At 28.4% G+C, this 11,603-nt stretch overlaps 1 protein-coding gene and 1 non-coding gene across 2 annotated transcripts; both read right to left on the reverse strand.

The window, feature by feature from the left end:
- Positions 1 to 347: 347 nt before the first annotated feature.
- On the reverse strand, positions 348 to 2,905 carry LOC101202833 (expansin-A15). The gene is made up of 3 exons (XM_004138866.2): positions 2,726 to 2,905; positions 2,301 to 2,613; positions 348 to 913 (listed from the first exon to the last, which is right to left on the reverse strand). Exons 1-3 carry the CDS (start codon positions 2,838 to 2,840, stop codon positions 607 to 609), a joined length of 735 nt encoding a protein of 244 aa, XP_004138914.1. The 5' UTR covers positions 2,841 to 2,905; the 3' UTR covers positions 348 to 606.
- LOC116402293 lies at positions 929 to 1,028 on the reverse strand. Its single transcript, XR_004214806.1, has one exon. It is a non-coding gene; the product is annotated as a U6 spliceosomal RNA (small nuclear RNA).
- Positions 2,906 to 11,603: the final 8,698 nt, after the last annotated feature.

Consider the following 11,603-nt stretch of genomic DNA (forward strand, 5'->3'; position numbering starts at 1 on the left):
GTTAATTGATGTAATTATTAGATTAAATCGTCATTGGTTTGCATTAGGAAGGAAGGAGACCTAAGAGGAAAATTCTAAACATTAGAAAACCTCTAGACCTATGTTGTGTATACATTGATCCAAGGTCCAAATCAACTTCATAAGTCTAGAGCAAGTCTTACTTTGAATCTCAATCTTATGTCAAGTAGGACACTTTTATTTTGCTTGCTATGATAGATTTATTGATTTTTCTAGTTTAGATTTATTTATGTATTCTTTATTTGAACTCTTCTAAATTAAAAATAAATGTATGTTTAAATATTTGAACGATAATCAACCCTAATTCTTTGTGTATCAGCCCGTGCATGTCACTTTTACTATGTCTATGTAGGATTAAAGTAAAGTTTCTGAACCAATTGTTTATGAAATGAACGACGCCATAAATAATTGCGGAAAGAGGAGAAGGTGGGGGGTTTTCCCTCCAAGATCCAACAGAAAAAACACATTCAAACACTGAAAGGCGGGTGGTAAGAAGAGTCCACCTCAGCCCATTTGTCTCATTTCCAAGGCGTACAAACAGACGCACAAAAAGGCCTTTGAAATTAAAACATGGGCATTAGTGGTGGTTCATCGAAACTGGGAGCCGGCGAAGGTCTGGCCAAAGGACCAGCCAGCAGGAGCCACATTGTTGGAAATAAGAGTACGGCCGTCGCTAGTAGTGAGCTTGAAAGAGAGGGGCTGGGCATCTAAATAGTTATGGCTTTGCCAGTTCTGACCCCAGTTTCTGGACATTGGCTGCCACCCACTTCTAGGGCCTTTTACGGACACAGCATGAACATCCCCTGCGCCTCCCACATTGGTTATTAACACTAAGTTGAAGTATGAATGGCCCTTTATTGTGAATCTTACTCCTCCCTTCCTCTTACATGGAGCCCTATGACATTAAGACAAAAAGTTCAAACTTAAATCTCCATTTGTGCATGTCATTCTTGCACATGGACCAATCTTCTTTGTATTGTTCCAATTTTATGGAATGCCCTCGAACCGACTCAAACTTAAATCTAAAGTATAAAACACTCATTTCTATACATCATACTCTAAAAAAAATATTCTTAAAACACATGTGGTTTGACACTACGTGTATTTAATTAATGACATTTAATTAGTGTATCAAACTTTTTCCAGTTATTTATGGTTTAAAATTTTTTAAAAAAAATTCGAGGACATTTTAAGATGCATCCATCTCTCGTGCTCATTCATCTTTTCACCACAAAAAATATAGGGCAATCATAATGGATAATGATTAAATATATGACAACATTTTTTAAAAAATTACAAATATAGTAAAGTCTATTAGTGATAATTTTTATAGTTGATAAAGTCTAATGATTTATACCAATATTTGCAACATGATCTATAAGTGATAGAATTCTATCATGGACTTTGACAGATTTTGATATATTTGTATTTTTTTTAAAAAAATGTTGGTATGTACTTAATTATTTAGGGAAATTTTTAAAAATAGTAGATTTTACAAAATAGTTACAATCTATAGCAAATTTTATCACTAATAGTCATTGATATGCTATGGTAATAGAATCCAAAATTTTGCTATAGCTTGTAAATATTTTAATTTATTTTGTTATTTTTAAAATTGCCATAAATTATTTATTATTTTGAATATAATAGCTATATTTGAAACTATTTCATAAATAAAATAACTAATTACTTTTTTAAAAAAATTAATTTAAAAATATAAAATAAAAAACCAAATGTAATTTTAAAGCTTTAATTACACTAAAATAAAATAATTGAAAATTTTACTAAAAATGACAAAATTTAATTATATTTTCTAAACATTTAACGGAAAATCGTCAAAATTAACAAATTTGACAAAATATTTAAAAATTATAGCAAAACTTGAGATTCTCTGAGTAACAATCATTTAATAGTCATTGATATCCTTTTTAGAAGTGACACTAGAAGTCAGTGATAGAAAAATATCGATAGTTAGATATCATTGATATAATAAAAAAAAATTGCTTGTAAATATTTTAATTATTTTGTTATTTTTAAAAATATATCATATTTAATTTTGTAAATATTTTAAAATATAAATAAAAAAATTAAATGTAATTTTAAACCTTAATTTACAATAAAATGAAAGAAAATTATTCTAAATTACAAAATATTCAAAAAAAAAATTACAAAATATAACCCAAAAGAAACTATATTTTATAAATATTCTAGTTAATTTTGCATCTAAAATAACCATGCATGAGGTTGAACTAACATTCAATATCCATTCCAAGGTAAGGTACCTGCGATAGAGGACGGGGACGATACCGGCGTGGTATTGAGCAATACGGAGAAAAACAGACTGGGAGAGGTCAAAGTGATGGAGAGGAGGGTTACACCAACCACCGGCGTTATTAGGAAGAGCATTATTAGGGGGACAGAAGTTAGTGGCAGTGACCAAAACAGAGCCAGGTAGGCACCATTTCGGATCATTAACGCACTTAATCACATAACAACTCCCACAACTCAACCCATCGTTGAAAAGTGCAGTGCTGATTGCCGCAGTGTTGCTCCCGTATCCTTCACTGTAAAGATTTCCATACCCACAAGCTCCACCTGTCATGAATGAATTAATTAAAACCCACTAGCTAGCTAGTTCTTTTATATATAATGTATGTACTTGTTATTTAACTGATTTCTTCAGTTCAAATTAAATTAAATTACTTACCCATTGTGCCGGAAGCATCGCTGCCGCCGTAGAAGGTGGCGTGAGCGTTTATCCAGGCGGCGGCGGAGGAGAGGAGTGAAAGAAAGGGAAGTAAAAACAGAAAATAAAGCATCATTCCTTTTTGTTTTTGGCAAAAGGAGTGATTTAGGATTTAGATTTTAGAGGTAGGCAGGGGAAATGGGAGTCGGAAGCGTAATATATAATGGGGAGACCTCAACGTTTCTAACTTAATAATTAATTCTACTTTACAAGACCCTTCGTATCCACTTTGTTTATTATTTGACAACAAATTTTTTCTAGTTGTTTTTAATTATTCACTACCCATTATTAGATTACAAATTATTTTATTCATTTTCTTTCCGATCGTATCTTCTCACCATGTGTATTTTGAAATTTTATATATTTTTTAAAAACATTATTTATGTATATGGAAGGCACTTTTAATTAGATACACTTAGATCATGTCGAACTTACCTTTGGAGTTTTGTTTTGTTATTAAAAGTGTTGACAGCTAGGATGTCGTTTGCATTGGACTTTACTATGAGTGTGTGCCCATGTTTATCTATTCTAGTCGTGAGATACCTTTGAGTCTAACAATTTTATGACATCTATTGTCTGTCATCTTTTGTTCTAATATTTTCAATTAAAAAATGATTTTAAAAATTGGACTCAAAATATTTTCAGTCATTTCGTTTAACAAAAATCAGATATCAACTAACCTCTCCAAAATCAATTTTAGTTTAACCTAAATACCATCATTTTATCATTTCAAGTCAAAATGATTCTGTCAACAGAATAAATAATTTTGACCATTTCTTTTAAAAAAATCACTCCAAAATGCAATCTTTATCTATATATTATTTTTAAATCCGTAACAATTTATGATAACTTTTAATATACTATGTGTAATTTATAACAGGGTCTTTTAAAAAATATAACAAAACGATAAAATATTATACCGTATAGAATAATTTTGTAAACAAAATAGTTTGCAGGTCTATAATGGAAAATTTTAAAAATGTTTCGATTAATTGACATGCAGTGCGTAATATATTTGGAAAACAATCGTTTACCTATTTGCTATTTGGGATATTCTTTATCGTTTAGATTTAACTATTTTTTCTTACAGATTTGTTGTTTAATTTTGGGTTGAAAAATCTCTTAAAAGATTTTTTTTTATATTTGTTTATATTTGAAAAACGATCGCATACATTTGAAAAACGACCATTTAGATTTGAAAAATGATTGTTTAGATTTGGAACATTTTTTTTTTAATTTTTGGAACAACCAAATAACAATTTAAAAAAAAATTAATATATTTTTTATATTTAGTACACGATATTGAGTCAAATAAAAGTTTAAAAAAATAAAAGAAAACGATAGAATAAGAGAAAAAAACAACTAAAAGAAAAAAAGTAAAATAGGAAGAGAAGAAAAACAAAGAAAGTGAAGGTCAAACCTAAAATATTTTTTAAAAAATGATTAGTTTCGGATTTTTTCATTTTGTTATAACAGTGTAAATATTTTGACGGCCGGTTATATTTATGAAAATTAGTCTTTATAATTTATAACAACCGTAAAACACACTTGCATCATTTAATTAATTTTCTTACCCATGTTCATTAATAAGAATTATTTTTAAAAATAAAGATATTTGCATGATTTAATTAATTTTCTTACCCAGTACGTAATGAGAATTATTTTTAAATATAGTAAAATTAATATAAATATTTACTAAATTTTAAAATTTTAAATTCTCTCGACAATAGATCGACCGGGATTTATAAATATTTTCACCATATTTATCCTTTAAAAGAATTTTTATCCTTTAAAAAAATTTTTTAATTTATCATTATTTATAAAGTTGAAAGATTGAATTGTCATGAGTTGAACCTACCTCGAATAAATCCTTGGTCAACTAAAAAGCTCATTAGACTAAATGATTATTTTTCATGTTTCCCATGTATGTTTCCTTACAAATTCATCCATTTGTGTTTTTCTTTAATTAATTGTTGAAAATATATTTGAGAACTTATTTACCATATTCACATACATAAATTAAACTCAATCTTACTCCTTAGAATACAATGCACAAAGTTAAGTGTATCTTAGAATTCATTTATGTATTACGTTGCTCATACATTTATTAATTAGTCACGAAAGAATTTGTCAAGTTAAGTACAGATTCGAAGTTAAAAAACAAAATCATTGAAATGTATGGCGAAAATGAATAATATTATAACATTGGAGATAGGTAGATGTTTTGTTGTTCTCTTATCATTTTGATCATCTTATTTGTTGTACTAAATATATCATCAAATTAGTCGTATAATATACTATATCCCGTAAATGGTATTAGATTGAATGTAAAACTAATCTAAATTAATTTTTAGCCATCTATAAGCTATAAAGTATGTATGGATATATTTGTAATATATACATTATTGTATGATACAAATTTTAATTGAACAAAAATTGATGAAGTTTATAACATAGACATTCTATACTTAATAATGTTTTTACCTTTTTCTTATTTAATATAAGTTTACATTTTAAAACTTTAATTAAATTCAAAACATAGGTGTAATAAAAATATATAAAAGGAATTATGTAACCAAATAGATATTCGTTTTGGTTGATGAATTTGAAAACATATATATAATAAAATTTGAAATCTGTCAGACCTTTTTTCTCTCATAAAAGTGATGGCTATATACAAATAATAAGAAGAAATATGTGCAAGTATTATCAATTGAGAAATGATTAAAAACGAAATTGACTCATGTGGGTTGGATAATATGTGAGATCATGAAATTGATTATAGAAGGGAGCCAAGAAGATTAGCTGGCAACTTGGTTCAAGTTGCATGGCAATAATTAGAAAATTAATTAAAGTTAAATTTTATATTTAAAAGAAGAATAATAAAAAAAGAAAGATCTTAGTCAGTAAACAACAACAACAATAATAATAATAATACTGATATGCATGCAGAAGATATATATTGAGATTTGGATTCAGAACTCTATATTTAAAAGTTGATTAAAGAAGGATTGTGGAGGGAAACAACAGCGTGATTTTCGAATCTATGTTTCTATTAATTGGCCAAACAGTAAATAGGTGCCTAAGGTTTCAAATATGATCAAAATTTTCTTGGAGGAAAGGAAATTTCGAACCCTTCAAAATCTTGAAATTTCATTGAAAACATTGAACCATATGGTTATAACACAATTTCAATTCTATTGTATTTGGTGTGTCATTTTAAGGAAAATAAAGGGCATAAAAAGTAAAAGAGTGAAAGAAAAAAATGTGGCCTAGCAGAGGATTTGGAGTCGATCCAGTTGTCGTTTCATTAACCATAGGACATACATCTAGAGATCATTTCTCATCCATGTAAATGTTTAGCCTATTAGTCCCATAACGTATTGGATTTGGTGTCTTAAATCTTGTGTTTCTCGTAGTTTCTAATTCGAGAGCACAAAATTTTCATCTAATAAAATAAAAAGTATTTTATTTGAATTTAGACTCTACTAATTCAGTACAATAATAAACTAAGATCCAAAGTTATATGATCTTACTTGACCAGTATATGCATGGTTGACATGCATGTTATTCTTGTTCAAATTATTATAGGAATTGTTGTTCTAAACCTGGTGGTTTGTAGTTTTATTAACATAAGTTATTCAAATAGTTGCAAATATAACAATTATATTCAAAGTGTTAATATATATAGCAAAATTTTTAAAAATATTACACAAATTACACACATTGTAAAAATTATTGGAGTTTATCAATCATTGATCATATTACAAATATTGGTCTATCACTAATAAATCATAAGAATCTATGAGTGATAGAAGTTTATATTTGATTTTTTTTCTCCAAATGTTGCTATACACTTAAGTATTATCTTTGAAATTGCTATCCAATATAATTATTTAATTAATAAAAGTTAAAATTGAATGTATTTTATTTGACATTTAGATAAAATTAATTCAATATATATCCAATAAACTAAGATCCGAGGTTATATGATATTACTTGAATTAGTTGACATACAAGTGGTTCATGTTCATGTTATAACTTAAAAGGTATGTAGATAGAGATTGGGTGTGTTTGTTAAATTTGATAGTATGTGGTTCCATCTCAAAACCAATTAGCAATGAGAGAAGTAACCCATCTATCATATATGGAGTATGAGTCTCCTTGGTTTTTCCAAATGTGAGACTCCCAACTTCTTCAACGGTCTTATCTTAGTAACACTGTAGATATGACCCACTTTGCCATTGTTACATGAAATGTGTTACAAACTAAAAAAAACAACATCAACCGTAATCTTCATGTGAAGACATGTGAGTGAAAATATCTGCTTGTACAAAGAAGTTTATAACTTCGTTACTTGAAGGAACCAATATTTCACTAGAAGACTATACGAGACTTAACCGTAATCTTGAGTGAGTTGCGAACTTAGGTATGATGACAATCCTTTGATCTGAGTGGCCTTGATAGTTGACTCAACATGCCTACCATTTTAGAGATTTGTCTGCGTAAGAAGCTGGGAACACAAAACTACACAAGTTACTTGAGATAGATGATTGCTCCCTTAATAACTGATTTCGAGTTTTGAACAATGAGGCACTAACCTCTCACTAGTTCAAGAGGTGTTAGTTTATATTTGGGCTATAAGCTATTTGATATTTAAAGAATTAGATGTAACTATAGGGTAAATCGATGATTTGACTCGGTTGTAATCATTAAAGGAGTTAGATGTAACCCATTCGCATTTCTTGTCTCTTTAAAGGTGAGGGTTGTACATATCTTTTGAGTGGAAGGTTGACCTTGTGTTTCACTTTTTTCATCATCCTTTACGTGAACTTGAATCTTCGAAGAAAGAGGATCGATATTCATATTTGGCTCTTGAGTGGTGGATGGTAGGACTTTTCCACTTCTAAGCGTTATAGTAGTTACATTGTCGTGCTCTGGTTGAGCGGGAAGTCTGCCTTGATTTTCAAGTTTGCTTACCACTGTCACCAACTATGTAACTTAATTGCCAATGTTTGTGTAACCAATTCTCATCTTATGTTGTAGTGCTTTGGTTTCTTGAATGAATTGAATTAAGTCTTATTGTAATTGGTGAATGTCCTGTTGAAACTTAAGAGAGTTTTCAGCTAAAGTCTCAAGTATAGCGAGCTTAGTTTGGAAGGTCTTTGATCATAGCGAGCTTAGTTTTTCCATTTCATATTAGAATGGTCTTTCCATCCTACATTATCATTGTATTACTATAGGGATCATACTTCTAAATCATGTACCTAAGAATCCTTAAGTCTCTAAGGTACTCAAGAGGAGATTAGTTGGAGAAAAATGGTTTGAGATTGATACTACAAGAAATATTGGAAATGAATTTTATTAAGATTAGGTGGTTAAGTTCAAGTGTTATGGAAGATGCACCATTTTATGTGTTAAGTTAAAATGAAAAAAGGAAAGCGTCACTGTAGCTAAGAAATGTTTAGAATTTAGGTAAGTGTTGGATAAGCATGTTGCATATTTTAAGCGGCTAAGAAAAGGTCATTAGAACCTCTAAAGACACAACTTGAGTGACCAAGAAGGTTAATTTGTTGTGGCTAAGAGGTGTCAAGACAACCTCTATAATGTCTGGGATTTATGTCATAAAACTCATATATTGTAAATATAATTCATTGACCATTATTAATAAAGTGTTATTATTATAATTATTGTTATTTGGTTATATTATTAGTTTTATCTTAATAACCCAAGTTCAACAAACTAACCTTCTAAGTTGTTTAATGAGTCTTGAACAGTATGTAAAGACATACATGGATCAATGTTCAAGATCAACTTAAATGATTTATAGTATAAGGATAAGGTTGGGTACTTTATCCTAGTATCACTATGGATATGACTCGCTTTGTATTTGATACAAACACAATGATCCAACGTGCTAGTGTAGTTGATATGCGAGTGAGGAAATCCTTTGAGATTGCATAAGACCAGACCACAAAATAGTAACCACTAGATGTAACTCCGTTAACTAGTTATGTTTCTATTTCACTAAGATTACCTAGGTAACTTAGTTTCAATCTTGAGTGTATTATGAACTCCTACTCATGAGAGAGTGTCCTTTGATTTGTGAAACAAACACGTATCCATCATTAAAAACAAGTTTTTGACATTTGAAAAATTGGTATCTATCATTAAAAATGGGTTATTGACATTGTAAATGTATCATTACTAATGTTTTGGTGACAAATTTTCAATGTTAAGGTATGTGTTCAATTAACAAAAAAAAAAGTGTCAACTTTTGGGATAATATTTGTTGACAATGTAAATTTGTGATTTATAACAATATACAATGATAGATTTTCAGTGTCAAAAAAATGTTTATCGTTGATTGAAATGAAGTGTTTATCTAACAACTAATTATGACACTTTTTTGACAAGTCATCAATACACTTACCTTATGGTGGATTATATAAGACTAAAAAAATAAACAGTCGTGAAAAGTGACAATGACTTTTTTTATAGCTAGACATGTGTTTTTGTAGTAGTGGAATTACCGATATATCATGGTAGTTACATCTAACTTATTAAATCTCTAATGAACAAATGATTTATACTCTAATTATAAACTAATCGACCAATGAGAGGGTGAAACCTCATTATTCAGAACTCAAAAAAATATTAATTTATCTACTTTCTCAAATAGCAGGAATAAGTGAATTTCATCTTGTGTAGTTGTGTTTTTAACTTCCTACTTGGACAAATCTCCAAAACAATAGACTTATCGAGTTGGCTAAAACGATCACTTTCACTCACGCAGATCAAAAGTTTGTTCTCATATACAAGAGTTTACAATTCACTTAGAATTAAGGTCAAGTCAATGATTAGTGAAATGTTAATTACTTCGTCAAGTAACTGTGTTATATAGCGAAAACTGATCATATATAAAAGCTTTATATAGGTCGATACCCTCACTCATATATCTCCACATGAACAGTATGGATCATATTGTTTGTAACAGTAGTTATAACTCATATAATAATTACAAACCGAGTCGTATCCGCAATATCACCAAGGTAAGACACCAACCCCATCCACGTGTTGCATACCAACTTTTAGGTTTTTACTCAAACATATTTCATATTTTCAAGTTACATTAAACAAAATTTGAATCTTAGTTTATTGAATTGAATAATGCAATCTATATGTCAAATAAAATACTTCTTATTTTATTTAACAAATAATTTGTATTTATAAATTACAAAATGGGCAACATCCATGAGATTTAGGCCATTAAATTCAACAAAATCAGAATGTAAGAGTTTGAAAATAGGGTTTCCTAAGCCAACCTACTCTATTATCATCCTAAATCACCTATATTGATCCAAAAGATTAAGTTAATGGAAGAAAGAAAATTTAATCTCATGTCATGTAACATTGTTTTCTCTTAGAATCATATTATTGAGGTAAAAGAATAAAATTAATTTCAATGTTCATGCTTCATATTTAGGATGGAAATGTGCTTAATCTCACGTTATAACTCTTCTAAACCCTAAACCCTACCTACCATCAAAGATTCATTCTTTTCTTTGATTACACTTCTTGAGATCTTCTTACAAATTAAAAGCTATAGTTGGTTAAAGGTGGAATGTATCTCCAAAGAGAATTAATCGAAACTCAAATTTAACGTAATAGTTCACAACCTCCTATTATTTCAATGATTTTTTTTCCTTCGATAAATAGTTAAACAAATAAAACCATTTATACATACATACACAGAAGCATGCGAGAGTTGATAATTTGTCTAATATTTCTATTAAAATTTGAGAGGAACGTTTCAAAGGTTGAGTTAAAATAAACGAAAAGAGAGTAAAAGTAAAAGTTATTTTAGCGAGAGACAAAGAATAAACACAAGTTTAAACAAAATTAAAGAAATTAAAAGGAGAATAAAGAGGAGTTGGTGTAAAGTAGAATAATGGAATTATTGTTTAGACTTCTCTATTTTCCATTCCTTCTCAATCAAACTTAGCTACTACGTTGATTTCCTTCATGTTTTTTCAGTTTTTATTAGTTATGTTTACATATATTCATAGCTATACCAATGTTATCTTGGATGAAAGGATGAAGCTTTTTGAATGTGTTCTTTTCTTTTCTTTTCTTTCTTTCTTTTTTTTTTTAACTTTTTTTTTTTCAATTTCCAACTTTCTTTTTAATCCAAAAATTTCATTTTCACTCCATTTCACTTCCATGTATTCATAAATTATTTCATATTATTTTATAATTATGTTTTCAATTATTTGTAAATTTGTGCTCTTACATCAATATTTATACAAAAAAGAACTTCATTATATACTTCTAAATGTTGTCTCATTACATAGAAATGATGATTAAGAAAATGACAATTATAGTCTAACTAAGCCAAAAGCAAGTTTTATCAACTATTTATAACATTTTTCATAAAGTAGTTTGATATTATTTTTTTATAAAATTGAAAGCTCATAATTCGAACGATATCAACTTTTTGAACATTGGTCAGGTAATATATATTTGTAGGTGTATTCGCACACTTTATTTTATTAAAAATGTTATAAAAATAAAACATTTAACAAAATATTTATAATTCATACAAAAAAATTAAGTACAACTAATTTTCTCTTTAAGAGGTTTTGTTATATGTAGCGTACATATTTTATCAAAATTTTCTATTTTTGAAAAAGTCCTTATAATTATTTTAAAATTTTGTTTAATTTTAAAATGATTAAAACAGAAGGGCTCTTTTCTTTTAAATTAATGTTAATTAATTAGCAATAAGCCACATGTTTTTTTATTAATTTGTAGTAGTTCCAAACCCTCTCCTCCCACC

Source organism: Cucumis sativus, chromosome 2 (assembly GCF_000004075.3).
Source record: "Cucumis sativus cultivar 9930 chromosome 2, Cucumber_9930_V3, whole genome shotgun sequence".
Classification (NCBI taxonomy): domain Eukaryota; kingdom Viridiplantae; phylum Streptophyta; class Magnoliopsida; order Cucurbitales; family Cucurbitaceae; genus Cucumis; species Cucumis sativus.